This window comes from Electrophorus electricus, chromosome 24 (assembly GCF_041902795.1).
Source record: "Electrophorus electricus isolate QZ-2024a chromosome 24, ASM4190279v1, whole genome shotgun sequence".
In the NCBI taxonomy this organism is placed as follows: domain Eukaryota; kingdom Metazoa; phylum Chordata; class Actinopteri; order Gymnotiformes; family Gymnotidae; genus Electrophorus; species Electrophorus electricus.
In genome coordinates, this window is record NC_137520.1 from 310,001 (window position 1) to 327,500 (window position 17,500).

Here is a 17,500-nt window from a genome sequence, read left to right on the forward strand (position 1 = left end):
GTGCTTCGCTGGTCCTTGTGAACCCATGTCTCGTATGTGGTTGTGTAGCGCTGTTTGTGTTATTGTACTTCTGGTGTAACCTGCTGTCATTCTTTGTCTTCGTGCATTTGTTCCCTGTTATGTATCCCAGAATTCTTTGTGTTGGTAATTTGACCCTGGACCTTTCTAAGGACTCTGATTTTGGATTTGCGGCTAATAAATCTCGCTCTCAGCGAATGCGAATGAGCGTGCCGCGTTACACGGAACCCCACACAGGAGCGACCGTCTTGGTGTCCCAGATGCATACACAACCAGTTTGTGTATTTTTGTGTAGCTTGTTTGTTGATTGTGTGCAGTTTGGTTTTTTTTCTGTTACATTTTTGTACTTCTTTATTTACATCAAACTGAAATAGCACAACAGCAGAAAGATTCTCTCATGCACTGTGAATGTGTATATGCGTAATTTGTGTAACACAAACACACTACACTGTAATTAATTACACGACACATACAAGTTGCTGAGGTCGTGTAGTCAGTGATCGCTGGTCTCGAAGCCATCGTTAAGCCGACTTCAACCCGCTGGTAACAGTGACTGGTCTCTACCTCCTACATACTCGCAGAACTTCTGAAATTCCTTTCTGTCCTGAAATTCGTTCAGCATGAAGAAGAGAGGTGCGTGCGGCACAGCCGTGCGGCGGCGGCCGTGCGCTTTAAACACTCGGGGCTTAGTTTCATGTTTGCGGAATTTCCTCAAATTCGTTTTGAAGTTGCATTTCCAAAAGGCCTTTTAATGTTAGTGTACCCATCTGGTTTTGACTCGGTTCAAGATGGGAACTTTTCCTTCATGTCGTGTGTTACATGCTTTTGAACCAAAATAACTGCGAGGCTGCAGGAGGCATAGAAGCAGCCATCACGTCAAGATGCCCTTCCCTTCACGGCCTAATCCTGCTTTTGGTCTGCGACGTTTAGATTAAGCAGAGTGTGTCTGAAACTTGAATCAGAGTGCACATGACCCAGCGTATGTTATAGCTTGTAATTACACACACGTGAACGCACAAAGGTAGAAAACTAATGTTACATATCTCTAAAATAGAAATGTTCTCCTGAATGAATAGTAATGTAGATATTTTTAAAAAGCAGAACTGTACTTAATGCTCACTAATCTCATGGTTGTAAAAAGTCTTTGCTTTTAAAAAAGTCTTTTCACTGTCCTGAGAAAGACACTGTCTTTTGTTAAACTCAGTGAGGACCGGATCACAGGGACCTTCTGATCGGTCCAAGCTTATAAACCACATTAAAAAAGAAGCAAGAAAAAGAAAGAAACTGCAAGAATAGAGAACAGCAGAGCGAGGCCTCCCCCGCGTCTGAAAGCGTTTCGCTCGTCTGTGCATTAGAGCAACGCCGTGTTAGGGGTCCCCTCGCGCACTTCAAAGAGCCGCCTGCATCTCCGCGAGAGCCCTGCAGCTACCTGCAGCGCCGGCGCGTTCTTTAACGAGCGCGGGGAGAAACCGCCCTTGTGTTTCTGAGACACCACTTAACCATTCCACTCGGGAAATTACAGTCCATTCCACATTGTAACACACACTCTCTCTCACACACACACACACTGTATATTACGCTACTGGTTTGGTTACATGTCAGTCCACGGCATGGCGGGTATGTGTTTAACTTCGTTTTGTACTCTGTTGTTCTAGCTCGTCACAGCCGTTTAAGCACACGCACCATCATAGCGGAAGGTCTGCGGCGTCAGAGCTACATCTTTTACTTTTCGTAACAGGCTGATGATAACTCACCAACATTTACGGTCATTAACAGGAGGGTCAATGCTCACTAACACATAAGCATACTTGCTCATCTCTGCATAGCATTATAGCACAAAAACGATTAAACACACTGGCTCACTTTTTGGAACCTGGAATTGGGTCATTTGTGTCATCATTCCTCAAAGTTTGACCTCCGCCCACTGGAATTAGCACCTTCACACACACCCTCACGCATAATGTCTCTCATTTTTGTAAGACAGATTGCTTTTCTAGTTTGTACATCAAGAGAACACAAACCCTCCATGTCTGATGGAAATGGAAACAATGCTTTTGTTTTGGATCTAAAGTGATCTAAATTCCCCTGCAAAGCAAGCACCTCCTCTCACTGGTTTCTGTTCCTCATCAGACCTGTATGACCTGTTGCTTTTCTCAGCAGAGTCGTCACTGGAATGTAGCACAGACAGCCCTGACAGTCCTCATCACTTGCCGGGGTTCCTGGTCTTCCGGGTTCCGAGCACTCGGACGGAGAGAGAGATGTCGGCAACGGTGCAACCAGCAGAGCTTCTCGCGCAGGAGCTGAGCTGTGCGATCTGTCTACAGCTGTACCAAGACCCTGTTTCCCTGCCGTGCGGACACAGCTACTGCCTGGGCTGCATGCACTCTGTCCAAAGGTCGTGCGCACCAGGCAGCCCGCCATGCTGTCCCGAGTGCCGGCAGCCGTTCGAGAGTCCCGAGGGGTTGCCCAGAAACTTCAAGCTCAGCGGGATCGTCGACGGCTTCCGCGCGGCCGTGTCGGGCGGCGGTTTAGCAGCCAAGGAGGAGACTGTGCCCTGCCAGCAGTGTCTGGAGAGCACAGTCCCTGCCGCGAAGACCTGCGTGCGCTGCAACACTCCGCTGTGCCAGGCGCACCTGAGCCGGCACCTGGAGCAGGCCCAATCCTGCGCGCACGCCATGACGGACCCCGTGTCCGAACCCGGCGTGAGCAGCTGTCCCAAACACAGGTGCGAGGTGGAGTACGTGTGCACGCACGACCACGTCCTCCTCTGCATGGAGTGCTTGCTGGAAGGGATGCACCAGGAGCACGGCGTCCAGACGCTGGAAGCAGCCAAGAGCGACCTGAGGCGGGTGGTGGAGGTGCTGGGGAAGAGCACCTCCGACCGGCTGCAGATGGCGGAGGTCCTGCTCCGGAGCGCTCGGGACAGGAGCAGGACCTTGGACAACACCTCGGAGCTGCTCGCAGCCAGGGCAACAGTCGTTCTAGACAACATGAGCACACACATAACGGCCTACAAGGTGAGAAGACCAAACACAAGCGTTTATGTAGTTTATGTAGTGTTTATGTAGTGTCTGTGTTTACTTTCTTAGATTATATATATATATATAAAAATCATACACACACCCACACACACACACACACACACACACACACACACCCATTAGATGGCCATTAGACAGAGTTCAGGTGTTTCAGCAGTCACACCCGATGCTAGCCACCCTAGACACAGGGGGCGTTACCGTGTAGTGTGCGTGTCTACCACAGCAACAGCAGAGCAGCACCCCTCACAGAGCAGGGCCAACGAATGCGGAAGTGCACACAGAATTTTAGACTTGCCTGCCCCCTCACTACAGAGATCCAATACAACATGGGTCTCCATGGCCAAACACACAAGCTTAGATCACTCTGCAGAATGCCAAGTTTGGTTGAGGAGGGATCATGGTTTGGTGTAGTGTGGATACATTATTACAACTAAACTATTAAATCCGTGTCAACACCTTGCAATGCCACAGTGCCAGTAGCTCTGTCTCCATCTGTTTAGTCATGAGGTCATGCCAAAGTCCATTACAGTAATCTGGGACAGGAATTTTATTGACTGATGGTCATCTGTAGTTTCCAACTAACCTTTATTTGCTTAATGCAATTCTAATTAAAATTCTAAATTAAAACTGACAGATATGTAGTTTGAGCTTAAGCAGTGGTGTGCAGTCAAGTGTATAACCAAACTAAGAAGAGGCAACAGAAAGGTGGATGTAAAACTGTTACGCTCCTGCGCCATGGCGCACACTAGCGTGTAGACGATACTAGCACACTGTGAGTCAGGTTCTTCAACTTCTCCAGCGCCGTAAATACCACGCAGCCTCTATCGCTGGGAGACAAGATCAGAGACATGTGGATGGGTGCTGTGCTTGTGAGGTGGATCACAGGCTACCTGATCACAGACCACCTGATCATAGACTACCTGATCACAGACCACCTGATCACAGACAATATGATCAACATTCTGATCAACAGACTACCTGATCACAGACCACCCGATCAGACTACCCGATCATAGACCACCTGATCACAGACTACCTGATCATAGACTACCTGATCACAGACCACCTGATCACAGACAATATGATCAACATTCTGATCAACAGACTACCTGATCACAGACCACCCGATCAGACTACCCGATCATAGACCACCTGATCACAGACTACCTGATCATAGACTACCTGATCACAGTCCACCTGATGAACAGACTACCTGATCACAGACAATATGATCAACAATCTGATCAACAGACTACCTGATCACAGACTACCTGATCATAGACCACCTGATTACAGATGACCACAGACTACCTGATCACAGACTACCTAATCATAGACCACCTGATCAGACTACCTGATCACAGATGACCTGATCACAGACTACCTGATCATAGACTACCTGATCACAGTCCACCTGATGAACAGACTACCTGATCACAGACTACCTGATCATAGACCACCTGATTACAGATGACCACAGACTACCTGATCACAGACTACCTAATCATAGACCACCTGATCAGACTACCTGATCACAGATGACCTGATCACAGACTACCTGATCACAGATGACCCGATCACCAACGACTTGATCACAGATGACCTGATCAGACTATGATTTTTGGAGGGTGTAAGGGGGTGTGCCTGAGTGGTCTCCGTCGTGAGTAAAGGTGTGTGTGTGTGGGGCTGTTCCTAGCAGATGGGTGCTGCGGTTGCTGAGTTGTGCATCTGTGTCCTCCCGTGCAGGAGCGTATGACAGCCCTGGTGGAAGATGAGCTGAAGGCGTACGAGAAGGCGTGGCAAAGTAGCGTGGCCACCCTGAGTGAGTACCAGCAGCAGCTGAGTGAGGCGCAGGGCGTTGCCGAGAGCCTCCTCACCTCGCCGTCCTCAGATGTTCTCTTCATCTCCTACTACCGGGCCCTGGAGCCGCAGCTACGTCAGGCGGCCGGCGCGGCGGTGCCGGCGCTCCCCGCGGCTCAGCAAGCCGACACCAGACGCCTGCGAGCCACTCTGGCGACAGACGACTTCCGCTCTGAGATCAGCAACCTGCTCCAGTGCCTCCTGAGCCTGACCAATCCGCTGGAGTTGACCTTCAACCCTGACACGCGTCACCCGAGCCTCATGCTCTCCACCGACCACCAGACGGTGAGGCACAGGGGCAGGGCCAAGTCCAGCCTGAAGGAGCGCGCAGAGGGTTTCGTCACTGCCACGCAGGTCCTGTGTCAGCAGGGCTTCACGCGCGGGAGCCACGTCTGGGCCGTGGAGCTGGGCTCTGGGTGCACGTGGGCAGCGGGACTCTGCTACGGGACCATCCCGCGCAAAGGGGAGCGCAGTAAGCTGGGTCACAACGCTGTCTCCTGGAGGCTGCAGTGGAAAAATAAGAACCTGACAGCATGCCACGACTCGGTGAGCACCACGCTGACTGAGGTGTCTGTGGTACCGCCCAAGAGGCTGGAGGTGGCGCTGGACTATGACGGCGGCACACTGGCCTTCTACAGCATCGGTGTCAAAGGGAGTAAACAGCATCTCCACACGTTCAGAGCCACATTCAAGGAAGCAGTTTACCCCGCCTTTGGACTGTACTCTGCAACCGAAGAGTCCTGGATCACACTGGTCAATGGCATGTGACACACGCCTGCACAGAGGCAGTTATGTACTTTAAATGAACTCCTGAGCAGAGGCACAAGAACATCTGCATATAAACACCTATACTCAACACCTATATGTCACACTACCACCTGTTGAATCAGTCCCTGCCCATTTGAGGACTACATTATTTATTTTCAGCCAATCAAACTGGCTCCCCTCAGTTCCAAGGGGAAACAGAGCTGGGGCCACACCCACTGGCCTTGCTAGTTACAGCTCCAGTGAGGTGATGGACATGTCAACACTACGGGCATCTCCAAAGACATTCTTGCCCCCATCGAGTTACCGACACAGGCCTGCATTGAGTGCACAGAGGTGAAAGGTTTGTAGTTTGTGAATGCTGGTAGTGGACTGGGTGTTAAAGTAGAATTAAACTGCTGTTTCTCTCAGGTCTGGCTACCTAGTGAATCTTTAATCCAAAATCTTTAAATGAGTCTTTAATCCAAACATTGCCACATGCCACAAGCGAATCTGGCGAATACACGAATAATAATAATAATTTTTTTAAATGCTCAAAGCTACAGTACCCTCTTACTTTTTATTTCGTTTGTACTCATGGCTAATTGCAAGCAGAAAATGCATCTTCTTATTATTATCCAGTTTACTATGCCCAGATGAAGAACCCCAAGCAGGCTGTTTACCAGTAACCCACAAACGTTTTGAAACGTGGGAGCATTTGGACCGGAGTGTGGGGCCCACGTGGGAAAGGCCCTCTCCGAGATAACAGTACTGCATGTCTCTGCTTCAACCTTCAACCTGCTTCTTTAGCTATGACAAATATGTTGTCTCCGTTACTCTTGTACATGTAGTTAAAAATGTGTAACCGATGCCATGCTTTGCCAATATTAAAAAGCAAAAAACTAAATCTCTGGAGATCCTTGCACTCCTTGTTCTCTAACAGCTTGTATCTTTCTGAAAACAAACGCCTTTCGGGAGGTCACGTGAGCTCGGAAACCTTGATTTATTTGGGTTTACTGAACTGATTTTGCGCTCAGCATCTGTCTGCAGGATGTAGGGGAGTGAATCTAAAAGGAACATCAGCAGAGACCCACCAGGTCTAACCCAGCTGGACAGGCAGCTCCGTAAAGGAGAGTTTCTGCTTTCACTACAATACCACTGGAACGACACGCCATCTAGTGGCCAAACATTGCATTACTGTTATTTTGTAGAATCTTGAAAATATCTGGTAAATTCAAGTTCACAAAGCATTACTAAGAGTTTTTCCACATTTAATAAAATCACATCACATCAATAAAACCAAGTCTTGTTTCCTCGAGAATGATAAAGGCCATAATGGATCTGAGTTTACGGGATAGTGTGATAAGGAAGACAACCTCCCCTGGTTAGTCATTAACGTTAGACTTTAAACCTCGTTGGCTCAGAAGCTTTGAAGACGTTTTACATTTGAAGATTTTCATTGAAAAAGTAAGGGGTTTTTTTCATTTTTTACACACATAATTGTGTCTGTATTCCTGACATAATTGTGTCTGTATTCCTGTTTGTGTGTGTGTGTGTGTGTGTGTGTGTGTGTTATCACTAATACTTCATATTAAGTGTTTGAACACTAAATAAATAATGTGATGACCTCACCTTATTCAGCCAGGCTGGCCTACATCATTGATCTTAGATGACTGGACATAAATATATTAGAAACTCAACTGTAAAGTGATTTTGTAGGAGCTGTCACCTCTCATTCTGTTGGCACAAGACGGTCGCGAGAATGAGCGATGCAGGGAGCGATAGTGAGATTTCCTTCTCTGTGAAAGTGAGTCGACATGCAAGGTCAAAAACAACTCCAACGCATGATGTGTGTATGTGTACTGTTTACTAACGCTGTAAGCGGGGTTCCTCAGTTCTTCGGCCGTCTTGTGGTGGTCCGTCCAGACGGTATGCAGATTCTAATGGAGGCGTCTGCGGCTTTGCAGGTGCTCACCGGGCGGATCTCACTCTGTTAGCATTCGTGCACTTTTCTAGTGACAGTATCACTGCCTGTGTGTAACCTTTACCATCAACCACCTCACAGACTCCCAGCAGTGAGGTGAGTGACAAAGTGAAGAAGAAGAAAGCTAAAGTGCACCTGTCCCTCTCCAGAAGTGGCATCGACATCCTGGAGTATAAAACAAAGGTGTACTTTGACTCACTGCTAGTATGGCAGGTGTGCTTTGACTCACTGCTAATATGACAAAGGTGTGCCTTGACTCACTGCTAGTATGGCAGGTGTGCCTTGACTCACTGCTAATATGACAAAGGTGTGCCTTGACTCACTGCTAGTATGGCAGGTGTGCCTTGACTCACTGCCAGTATGACAGGTGTGCTTTGACTCACTGCTAATATGGCAGGTGTGCTTTGACTCACTGCTAGTGTGGCAGGTGTGCTTTGACTCACTGCTAATATGACAGGTATTCTTTGACTCACTGTTAGTATGACAGGTGTGCTTTGACTCACTGCTAATATGACAGGTGTGCTTTGCCTCACCACTAATGTGACAAATGTTTGCTTTGACTCACTGTAATGTAAATGTAAAGGCTAGTATGACAGGTGTGCTTGGACTCACTGATAGAAGGACAGAGGTGTGTTTTGACTCACTGTTAGTATGGCTTACCGCTAAAGTGACAAAGATGTGCTTTGACTAGTATGACGATGAATCACTGCTTCATGATAGTTGTGATTTTTCAGCGACTATCAATGACTCTTGACATTCAGATATTTACACATTTTTAGTCACATAGCTATTTTTGGCTTGTAATGCACTAATATTATTCCTAATATGACTCACTCTCTCTCTCTCTCTCCCTCTCTCTCTCTCCCTCCCTCCCTCCCTCCCTCCCTCTCTCCCTCTCTCTCTCTCTCTCAGTTCATGCTATACTCCTGCCCTCTATCCACTGTGTCTTTCTGTGCGGTGCACCAGATGCAGCCTAAACTCTTTGGCTTCATAGCCAAGCACCCAGCGACCGACCTCTACCACTGCTACGTCTTCCAGAGCCAAAAGTTTGTGAGTAGGACCAGGGTCAAAGGTCAGGAGGCTTCATGCTTCCCTCCATTTCTCCCGCCAGCCAATGCCGTGTCCCTAATGTCCTCCTTTCCCGTCTGTCCCATAAGTCTCACTTGCTGGTGTCCGTGGTGGGTGACGCCTTCCAGGCCTCCGGGCAGAAGCAGCAGGTGAGAGCAGGTCGGGATCTGGTGGTGGAAGCCCTCAGACACAAGGTGAGGGATCGGGAATGTCCAGCTCAGGTTTTAAACAGGCTTCCAAACATTAGCTTTTCTAACGTACGACTTCGGTGTGTTTTTTAAAAGGCAGTGTTTGATAGTCTCAGGCTGGCTAAGACACTTTTACATGTAGGATGTGTAGCATTTGGAAATTCTTTTAAATGCTGTTGTTAAATGGTTAAATGAAGTTCAGGCACATCCCATAAAGCCCTTTCAAAAACTAGCTTCACACTGTAGTGTTAGCTGTCTAGGTTTGTCAGAAGACCTGTTTTTGCGCCTGCATTTTTGAAAGCACTGCAAGGACTTCATACAACAGTCCATCCCAATGCACACTGCCTTGCAGAAGAACTGAACCATCGTCAAGCTCATCTGCTTTGTCTGGATTTCAAATGATGCTTTGATATTTTGTGCTGTGTTATGCTTTATTTTAAAAGACTGGCCCTCAAAATTTACAAAATGTCATTACAGTAATCGGTTTAATGTAAGAAAATATGCGGATGTGTGGAAGCTCCAGGTTTACACAGATTCACACAGCTTTACACACGCTCACGATTAGCCTCAAATTGCATCGCTAAAAAGGTTTAGCTTTTATAAAGCGCCCCCTAAATTCAAGTACTAAGAGATACGTTTATAGTCGTACTCGAGATTTAAAAAGGCTACAAAGTGATGTTGGTAGATTTCCCAATGACCACTGTTAGATTAACTAGGAGACAAGGCCAAGTTGTAGGATGCTTTTCCCAGCATGCACTGGGCGTCTTGTTAAAACTGAAGGTTGGATGGATGGTGCAACACAGTTTACTTCAGTTTACTAAACAAAACTAAAACTTGGGAGAAATTTCACCCTCCAACAGGTAAGGTAACGCACGAGGCCAAAGCAACATGGGCGTGGCTAAACAACGTAAAAGTGAACGTATCTACAACAGCAAGTCTAGATCTTAATCCCACTAAGAGTCTGCAGCACCGTTTGAAAACTGAAGTCTACAACCATCTCCCAGCACACCTGAACAACATGGAGTAAGTCTGGGTGTGAATCAGTTCCAACCACGCTGAAGCACAGCCCAACCCAGGCCAAGCTATTATGTCAACAACACGTGCCTCTACTCAGTAATCTTCAAAGTGTTGAATACTTATGCAAGCAACATTTTTCTGTTTTTGATTTTTTAAGGTCTACTGACAAATAATGAATTAACTTTTAAATGTACCTTTAAGAACATACTGGAGTGAAATTCAAGTTTTATCTGGAACAATCTGTGTGTCATCTGTAATCCAGACCAATCTGATTACGTTTGCAAGACGCCGTATATCTATGTCTCAGGTCTGAGTGAAGTATGTAAAGGGGGGTGGGGGGTGTGTGTGTGTGTGTGTGTGTGTGTGTGTGTGTGTGTGTGTGTGTGTGTGTGTGTGTGTGTGTGTGTGTGTGTGTGTGTGTGTGTGTGTGTGTGTGTGTGTGTGTGTGTGTAAAGGTGTCTCAGGTCAGAATGTATGTAAGGGGAAAGGTGCTAAAGATGTGAATGAGTGTAAATGTGTCTTAGTGCGTGTGAGGGTTTCCTGTGTAAAGTCATCTGAGTGTGTAGGTGTTCTCAAGTGTGTGTTATGGTGTCTACTCCCTTTCCTACAGAATAACATCCTGCAAAGAGAGAATAATGATCTGAAGAGAAGACTGCAGAAGAAAGATGGGGTAACAGACACACACACACACACACTCACACACACACACACTCTCGCACACACACGTGCACACACACGCACGCATACACACTCACATGCACACGCACGCACACACGCATACGCACACACGCTTGCACACGCACACACACGCACTCACACGCACATACACATGTACACACTCACACACATAAATGCAGGAAAGGAGGACATATTTTGTAGGCTATAAATAAAATGTGAAATTTACAGTGATCCTACTGTGCGATTGACATTTAACTCATCTTTGAAACGAAGGCTCAGCTTCTCACTGAAGTATTTGGGAAGTCATTCACTTCGTAACTGCTTTCGGCTCTTTCAGTTGTTCTAACTTGTTTTTATTCTCTATCATTTTCCATTTTTTTGTGTGTTGGTGTTTCACATTCAGGTTCACATTCATGAAAATTCAGGTGATGACGAGTACATTGAGCAATCCACATCACAAGGTGTGTACACACAGTGCTGGCTTAGAAGGACCCTTGTCATATTCAATCTTTATATTATTATTATTATTGTTATTATTGTTTCTTTAGATGCAGTGAGATTCAAGTCAGTGGGTAACTGAAGAGCACACGAAGACTCTGTCATCCCTTCAACAATCTTCATTGATTCCTTTTGTAATACTGTGCAGCCTTGTGTCATTAGAAACTAGCGCTGATGTGGAGCTTAATAAAACAAATAAATAAATAAACAAAAAATAAAACAAAGCTTAATAATGATGAACTGTAACTTTGCTGTTGAATAAACGTTAATAAGATATGAATCTGGAATGTTTACGAGACTCTGTGTGAGGTTATTCTCACTTTAAAATAAAGTCTTTTACAACAAGTCTTGAACATAATTTGAAAATATAGCTGCAAGTGGCAATTCCGGGTCCAAGCACAGTCTCGCAAGTCTGACATGCAGCAACATGGACCAGAGAAAGCAACCGCCATCCTGGCTGTGTCCACTATTCATGAGGATGCCGTAAAAAAAAAAAAAAGGTGGTTGAGATTAGATGACAATGAAAGAAAGCTTTCTGATGAACTGGAGATTTGAATGAGGTGCTTGCAAAGTTAAGAATGTACAGACGTAGACGTACAGACGTAAAGATTGGGAAATCCCCTAATCTCCATCTTTATACATTAAAGGTTTTAGGATGTACACAGTAGCACGTCGCTGCTGACCAAGTTGTTGATGATGGTCTAAAATCGAACTGTTCAGTGCTGCTCTATTGTTTGTTGCACCACACTGCAAGTAGCGGATGCCTTAGCACTAGTGTTAACGTGTGGAATTAACCTCCAGTAACGGTTACACCTGGTTAGTTGTGACGGGACTGAGTGAAAGGCTATACACGTGTGAAAACACCCTGTGTCTTTGCAACCAAGACAAGTCAAGGTGTTTACATTGCACAAACTGGCAAGTTAGGTCTAATGTGAAATGGTGGTGAATATCTGATGATAGTTTTTGGTTTTGGTATATAAACATAAGAACTGTACTGGGCTGCTGCAATAGCCTACATTGATTATTTGATAATATGACTGCAAGAATGCTTGTGTAGCCCTGTGTGTTGTGTTTACTGCGATCTTCTATAGTATTTCATTAAACTTTGTTCTGTATCATATTTATTCATACTACCCACTCTTACTGGGGGGCTTTAGGACATTTTTGTGAACAAGAATCTGAAGTCTCTTGTAGGTTGAGCAACGCAGTTTAAATTTATACTCCCTTTGTCAAAGAATATCTAATTTGTACATAATTCAGCTTATCATTTAACAAGAGTTAACAAGAGTTACATAAAGGTGTCATCAGTATTGTACTGAGGAGTCACGTTGCGGACGGTTGGCTGGATGTTTGAATATCCGCCAGCCTGTCAATTTGCCGCAAAACATCTGTTCTTTCCCATTACTGGTAAGATATTGAATTCCAGTAACTGTTATTTTGAATAATATTGACACATATCAAGCACACTCCAAATTATAGTTGTGAAGTATTGCAGGAAGTGGCCTCGGTAGGGCTGGCACACCAGTTGGGAGTTATTTACACCCAGACTTATTCCATGTTGTTCAGGTGTGCTGGGTGATGCACATGGGCCTTGTGAACCACAAAACAGCTCTGTTCTTTCCCATTACTGCTAACATATTGCATTCCAGTAACTGTTATGTTGAATAATATTGACACATATCAAGCACACTCCAAAGTAAAGTTAAAAGTGAAGTATTGTGTGAAGTTTAGTTGTAAGTGTATTAAGTTAGGGAAAGCATACGTACATGTAAAGACTGAATATAGTTAGAGTCACATGCTATAGAGAGAGTCCACACACACTGGCAAATAAATGATAAGTAAGTAAATAAGTAAGAAGACTTACCAGTAGACTGGAAGACTAGTAATGAATGGAAAAGCATTTAGTGTGTATGGCATACGGAGTGCGAGTTGTGGGCTGCAGTGCGCTGTAGCGCCCCCTGTAGTCCAACCAGGCTGCTGTCTCGGTGAGTAGCAGGGAGGACCACGGTTATGTCTGCAGCACTTACGGATGGTCTGCACGATTCGGATTAATGGAGAAAAAGAACAAGAAGAAGACATCCTACCGAAAGCAGAAGGGTTGGGCGACCGTAGCGCCTCCGCCACACTAGGGGCAGTGCGGGGTAGGGTGGAAGAAGAAGCCCGGAACCAAAACAACGGATATAGCTGCTATATAACTACAGGGCAGAAGCGGAGTTATATTACATTTATACAGGACAGACCTCCGGGCTGCTTTATCCGTCGTGTGCAGACCCCCGGGCTGCTTTATCCGTCGTATACAGACCTCCGGGCTGCTTTATCCGTCGTGTGCAGACCCCCGGGCTGCTTTATCCGTCGTGTGCAGACCTCCGGGCTGCTTTATCCGTCGTATACAGACCTCCGGGCTGCTTTATCCGTCGTGTGCAGACCTCCGGGCTGCTTTATCTCATATTCGCTGGTGCGGGACCGGCCGGTTCGTCCTCGGTAAACGCAGCCTGGTTCGTTAACCTCGTGCTTGCTGAGACCGATTAGAGCTGAGTGCTGTCGGATGTTGGGCTCTCTCAGCTCAGTCTCAGCAGCTCTGAGCTCAGTTACAGCACAGCAGGAAGACGAGCGGCCCGTGGTAGCCGTGATCGGCGCGTGAGTACGGAGCAGACGTAAAGGTCTCGCGCGGCCGCTGAGCCCGTTCCGCAGGGACACATGGGCACGGTCCGGTCCCGCAGCCACGAGGACAGCTCCCTGGACGGCCTGGACAGACAGGACGACATCGCCACGTTCCCGTATGTAGAGTTCACGGGCCGGGACAGTGTGACGTGTCCCACGTGCCAAGGGACCGGCCGCATCCCGTCCGGTGAGTAGCGCCCGGACCGCGTGCGCTCAGAATGTCGCCCAGTGGGGACTCGGGACCGGGAGCGCTGTCTGGGATCTGTGTGCGGGTTCATATGTAGTGAATCTTCAACTGTGCTACTAATGAGCTGCTGTGTTGATCCGGAGGGTGGTGTTGAAGGGTTGTGACCGCTCTGCTGTTGGTTTCTAAGGTCAGGTGAACGAGCTGGTGGCGCTGATCCCCTATAACGACCAGAGACTCCAGCCACAGAGGACGTGAGTGCTTCTTCCGCTCTCAGTGGGACCTACGCCTTGTGCGAACAGTGATCCGGGATGATGTTTGTGGACGGGGACCGTGCACAGTTGCTCGCTGCCTCGTGGTTCTGAGCCCGGCTCTGTGTGCTGTGCCCAGGAAGCTGTATGTGGGGCTGTCGGTGATCATGTGTCTGCTGGTGTCTTCCCTTGTGGCCTTCTTCTTGTTTCCGCGACCTGTGCTGGTGGAGGATGGAGGCGTCCAGTCCGTCATCGTCCTCTTCGACCACGAGAGAAGCAGAGTCCTCATCAACATGACTGTGAGTGCGCGTGTGGAAATATACGCTGGGAATTCACACCTCTTACTCTGCTGATGCCAGTCTGGGTCAGATTTATTTTCAATCATTAAGTCACTGTCTTGTCATTTGTTTACCTATTTTTAAAGGTGTGGATCTTTTTTGCACGTGGATCACATGTCCCTGTCTGTCTCTTCTCGTTAGTTAAGGGACTTTTTTTAAAGCACAGCACAAACTGAAATTCTGATATTTTTAGGACAACTGATTGCATTCCTGTTTGTGTCCTGTTGAATTCACCAACATAACTTCACAGAATTCCACATTTTGCTGGGTGTGGCACTGGTTTTTCCAAATGTATCCAAGTGTGCCCTGCTTCCTTAGAGCTCTCTGATCTTCCACAACGGGAACTTCTTCACCATGTTGGTGGACAGCGTGAGTGGTCAGGTGCTCTACATGAAGACCATCATCGGCACCCAGCAGCTGGACGGCGTGCTCAGCATCCAGCCCCTCAGCCAGAGACAGGTACCTCGCCATGCCCACGCTGAAGCTGGGCACCCTGGATGTTCGTCGGTCAGCTGACGGCGCAAAACGTTGGCTGGGTGACATTTGGGACTCTAGAGGTTTTTTGGCTAATGTGGAAATTGAAACTCTTTGGGTGTCTGAGAGCTGCTACATGAATAAAAAAAAAAATGATGATGATGAAGATTCAGCAACAGTGCACCAGTCACAGTTCATCACTGTATATAAATGCAGCTCGTTTAGCGCTGGCTGTGTCAGTCACGCAGGCGAGCTCGTGAGTGAAACTGTCGATAATGAGTTTAAGTGTTGTCATTTGCGACTGCTCCAGGTGACTGCTGTTTCTTTACTCTCTCTCTCTCTCTCTCTCTCTCTCTCTCTCTCTCTCTCTCAAGATGAACTTTACAGTCAGCATGGAAATTGGTGGCAGCCTGTCCTATGTGTAGTAAGTCTCCGCTCAGTTCACTGTTGGTCGTTTGGGGAGGTTCAGAGAGGTGAGTGCCATTTCTAAATGTTGCTCTTTTTGACCTGTTTTTCACAGTGCGTTTTGCACCATGGCAAGCATCAAAGTCCACAACATCGTTGTGTTTATGCAGTAAGTCTGTTTCTCTCATTTGCATTTTCCCCTCTCGCTCCATCTTGTCTTTCGGCCTCGTAGCCAAACCTCCGATGACGTTTAATGGACACCTAAAGGAAAGCATTACTGATACTGTGGAGGGCATGAGTCCTTTGCATTTCTGGATTGGTATATCCAACTGATTATGTGTATTGCATCTCAGTGTGTTAATAATTTCTATTAATTATTTTTTAAGAAAGGTAGAATTTCCCCTGTAAACAGACTCGCAGTCTAAATAAACCGATGCACATGACTGAAGGTATGCTACATTTTCCTTACAGGACCTCAGTGAAAACATCCTACATGGTGCGGAGTGCTCAGTACACACTGGAGGCTTATCGCTACATCGACTGTGGTGCAAACTCCACCTTACATCACCCCTCAAGCATCTTACTACCCTGGCAGGGGTGAAAGGTCAAACCTCAGTGGACCTTTAGAATTGGTTTGACTTTAAAACAAGTCCAGCCAGGGTGATCGAAAATGTGTGACAGTCTGGCAGGCTACATTTCAACTCTGCTTTAAGTATGGGGGAAATTTCTGAGGACTGAAACTTGGAGTTCGACGAGTTCGACAGGTTAGCGCAATTTTAGTGCCGAATACAAGCTTATTTCCAGCCCTGCTCAATTCTTGAAGGTTTCATTTCAAACTGAAAGCAGCACTTTGCTTTAGGGTGTGTTACTGTGCTTGAATTAAAGGCAGAGGACGGCAAAGGGATTTGAAATAATAGCATCTGTGCACCTTATACATGGTGCTGTTTTCATGTTTCTTTTTTGGTTAGGACAGCCTTGTGGCTAGTCGGTCACAATGAGTGCATATGTAAGGCAGCTAGTAAAAGAGAAGTTGCTTGTTTGTTTTGTTTGTTGTTGTCATAGCAGCATGGGTGGGCTCATGCATAACAAGCTCATCACATTCATTAATGTAATGACATAATGATTTAATAACATTTTGTGGGTGCCTGTTTACAGACATGAATTGTGGGTAGTGTGTGAGCGAGCAGTATTTTCAGTGTCTGGCATGTTGTTGAGGCTCCATCGGCCTCTCTCTCTCCTCTACTGTGCAGCAGTTTGCTCTGCATGTGCTGTCGAATACTTGAAAGAAATTGTCTATGTAATAAAGATTGTGGTAAAAAAGAGAAAAACTTTTACATTTATTTTATTTTGCAAAATGCAAAACAGGCACCCAGTAATTCCATGGCGACGGTTCTGGTTTGATGTTTGCTGCTGACTGTTGCTGTTTTCCTTCTTCTGATTTTCCATGGGTGACAGGTTTTTTTCCCAGCACAAAAGTTTATAAACTTCTGTTAATAATGTCTGTTTTGTTTCACTTGCATTGATGAAAAGTGTAAGAGAATGAGCTTGATTACTTAAAATAATAATAAAGCAATAATAAAGGTTTAATAAGTTTGTATTGGTCATCAAATGGGCTCTGTGTTGATTTTGAATTTTACATTGTGTGCATTAAAATATTGATCGTGTCTGACAGAGTTCAAAGGATTCAAAGCTTCACTGTGAGGAGCAAAGGAAGGATGAGAAATGGTGTAAATGAGAAACATCAGCATGAATATGAGAAACAACAGTGTAAATAACTGAGAAACTACAGTGTAAATAAATGAGAAACAACATCAGCGTAAATAAGTAAGAAACATCAGCTTTTAATAATTTTTTAGGGACTATACAATACCATCTTTCCCTGAACAGATTAAAAATCACTTAATATCTTTATTTTGCAAACTAACCATACCCCCTCTACACACAGTGTCAGGTTGCTGTTCAAGGAGTTTGGTAAATCTCAGACTTCTTGTGGAGTCAAATGTCTGAGGCGGGTTCATACGTTGGCACTTTCAGTTTAAGCTCATGCATAGACTATATTACACAAGCAGACCTCTTAGGTTCTGTGAGGAA

General features: G+C 46.1%; 3 protein-coding genes across 5 annotated transcripts in view; all 3 read left to right on the forward strand.

Annotated features, from left to right (window-relative positions):
- LOC113587083 (E3 ubiquitin/ISG15 ligase TRIM25) overlaps positions 1-6,562 on the forward strand; it is a 7,150-nt gene extending 588 nt beyond the window's left edge. The window contains exons 1-2 of the mRNA XM_081707064.1: positions 1-3,035; positions 4,806-6,562. The exon at positions 1-3,035 is cut by the window's left edge and continues 588 nt beyond it. Of these exons, the coding sequence (XP_081563190.1) occupies positions 2,277-3,035; positions 4,806-5,687 (1,641 nt within the window). The 5' untranslated portion in view covers positions 1-2,276 and the 3' untranslated portion in view covers positions 5,688-6,562. The remainder of the gene's footprint in view (positions 3,036-4,805) is intronic.
- A 508-nt stretch (positions 6,563-7,070) lies between these two features.
- LOC113587090 (PTB domain-containing engulfment adapter protein 1) lies at positions 7,071-11,574 on the forward strand. Of its 3 annotated transcripts, none has more exons than XM_027025599.3 (9): positions 7,071-7,130; positions 7,383-7,470; positions 7,559-7,630; positions 7,729-7,860; positions 8,560-8,697; positions 8,805-8,909; positions 10,531-10,590; positions 11,002-11,059; positions 11,147-11,570. In XM_027025599.3, exons 2-9 carry the CDS (start codon positions 7,426-7,428, stop codon positions 11,176-11,178), a joined length of 642 nt encoding a protein of 213 aa, XP_026881400.2. In that variant the 5' UTR covers positions 7,071-7,130; positions 7,383-7,425; the 3' UTR covers positions 11,179-11,570. The 3 variants fall into 3 exon arrangements, with proteins under 3 accessions (XP_026881400.2, XP_026881402.2, XP_035378503.1); XM_027025601.3 differs by having other exon boundaries at positions 7,729-7,830; positions 11,147-11,568; XM_035522610.2 differs by having other exon boundaries at positions 7,075-7,130; positions 8,805-8,864; positions 11,147-11,574.
- Positions 11,575-13,209: 1,635 nt separating this feature from the next.
- tmem106c (transmembrane protein 106C) lies at positions 13,210-17,018 on the forward strand. The gene is made up of 7 exons (XM_027025602.3): positions 13,210-13,944; positions 14,132-14,195; positions 14,332-14,491; positions 14,849-14,989; positions 15,379-15,428; positions 15,525-15,578; positions 15,881-17,018. The coding sequence occupies exons 1-7, from the start codon at positions 13,794-13,796 to the stop codon at positions 16,008-16,010; spliced, it is 750 nt and encodes a 249-aa protein (XP_026881403.2). The 5' UTR covers positions 13,210-13,793; the 3' UTR covers positions 16,011-17,018.
- The last annotated feature ends 482 nt before the right edge of the window (positions 17,019-17,500 follow it).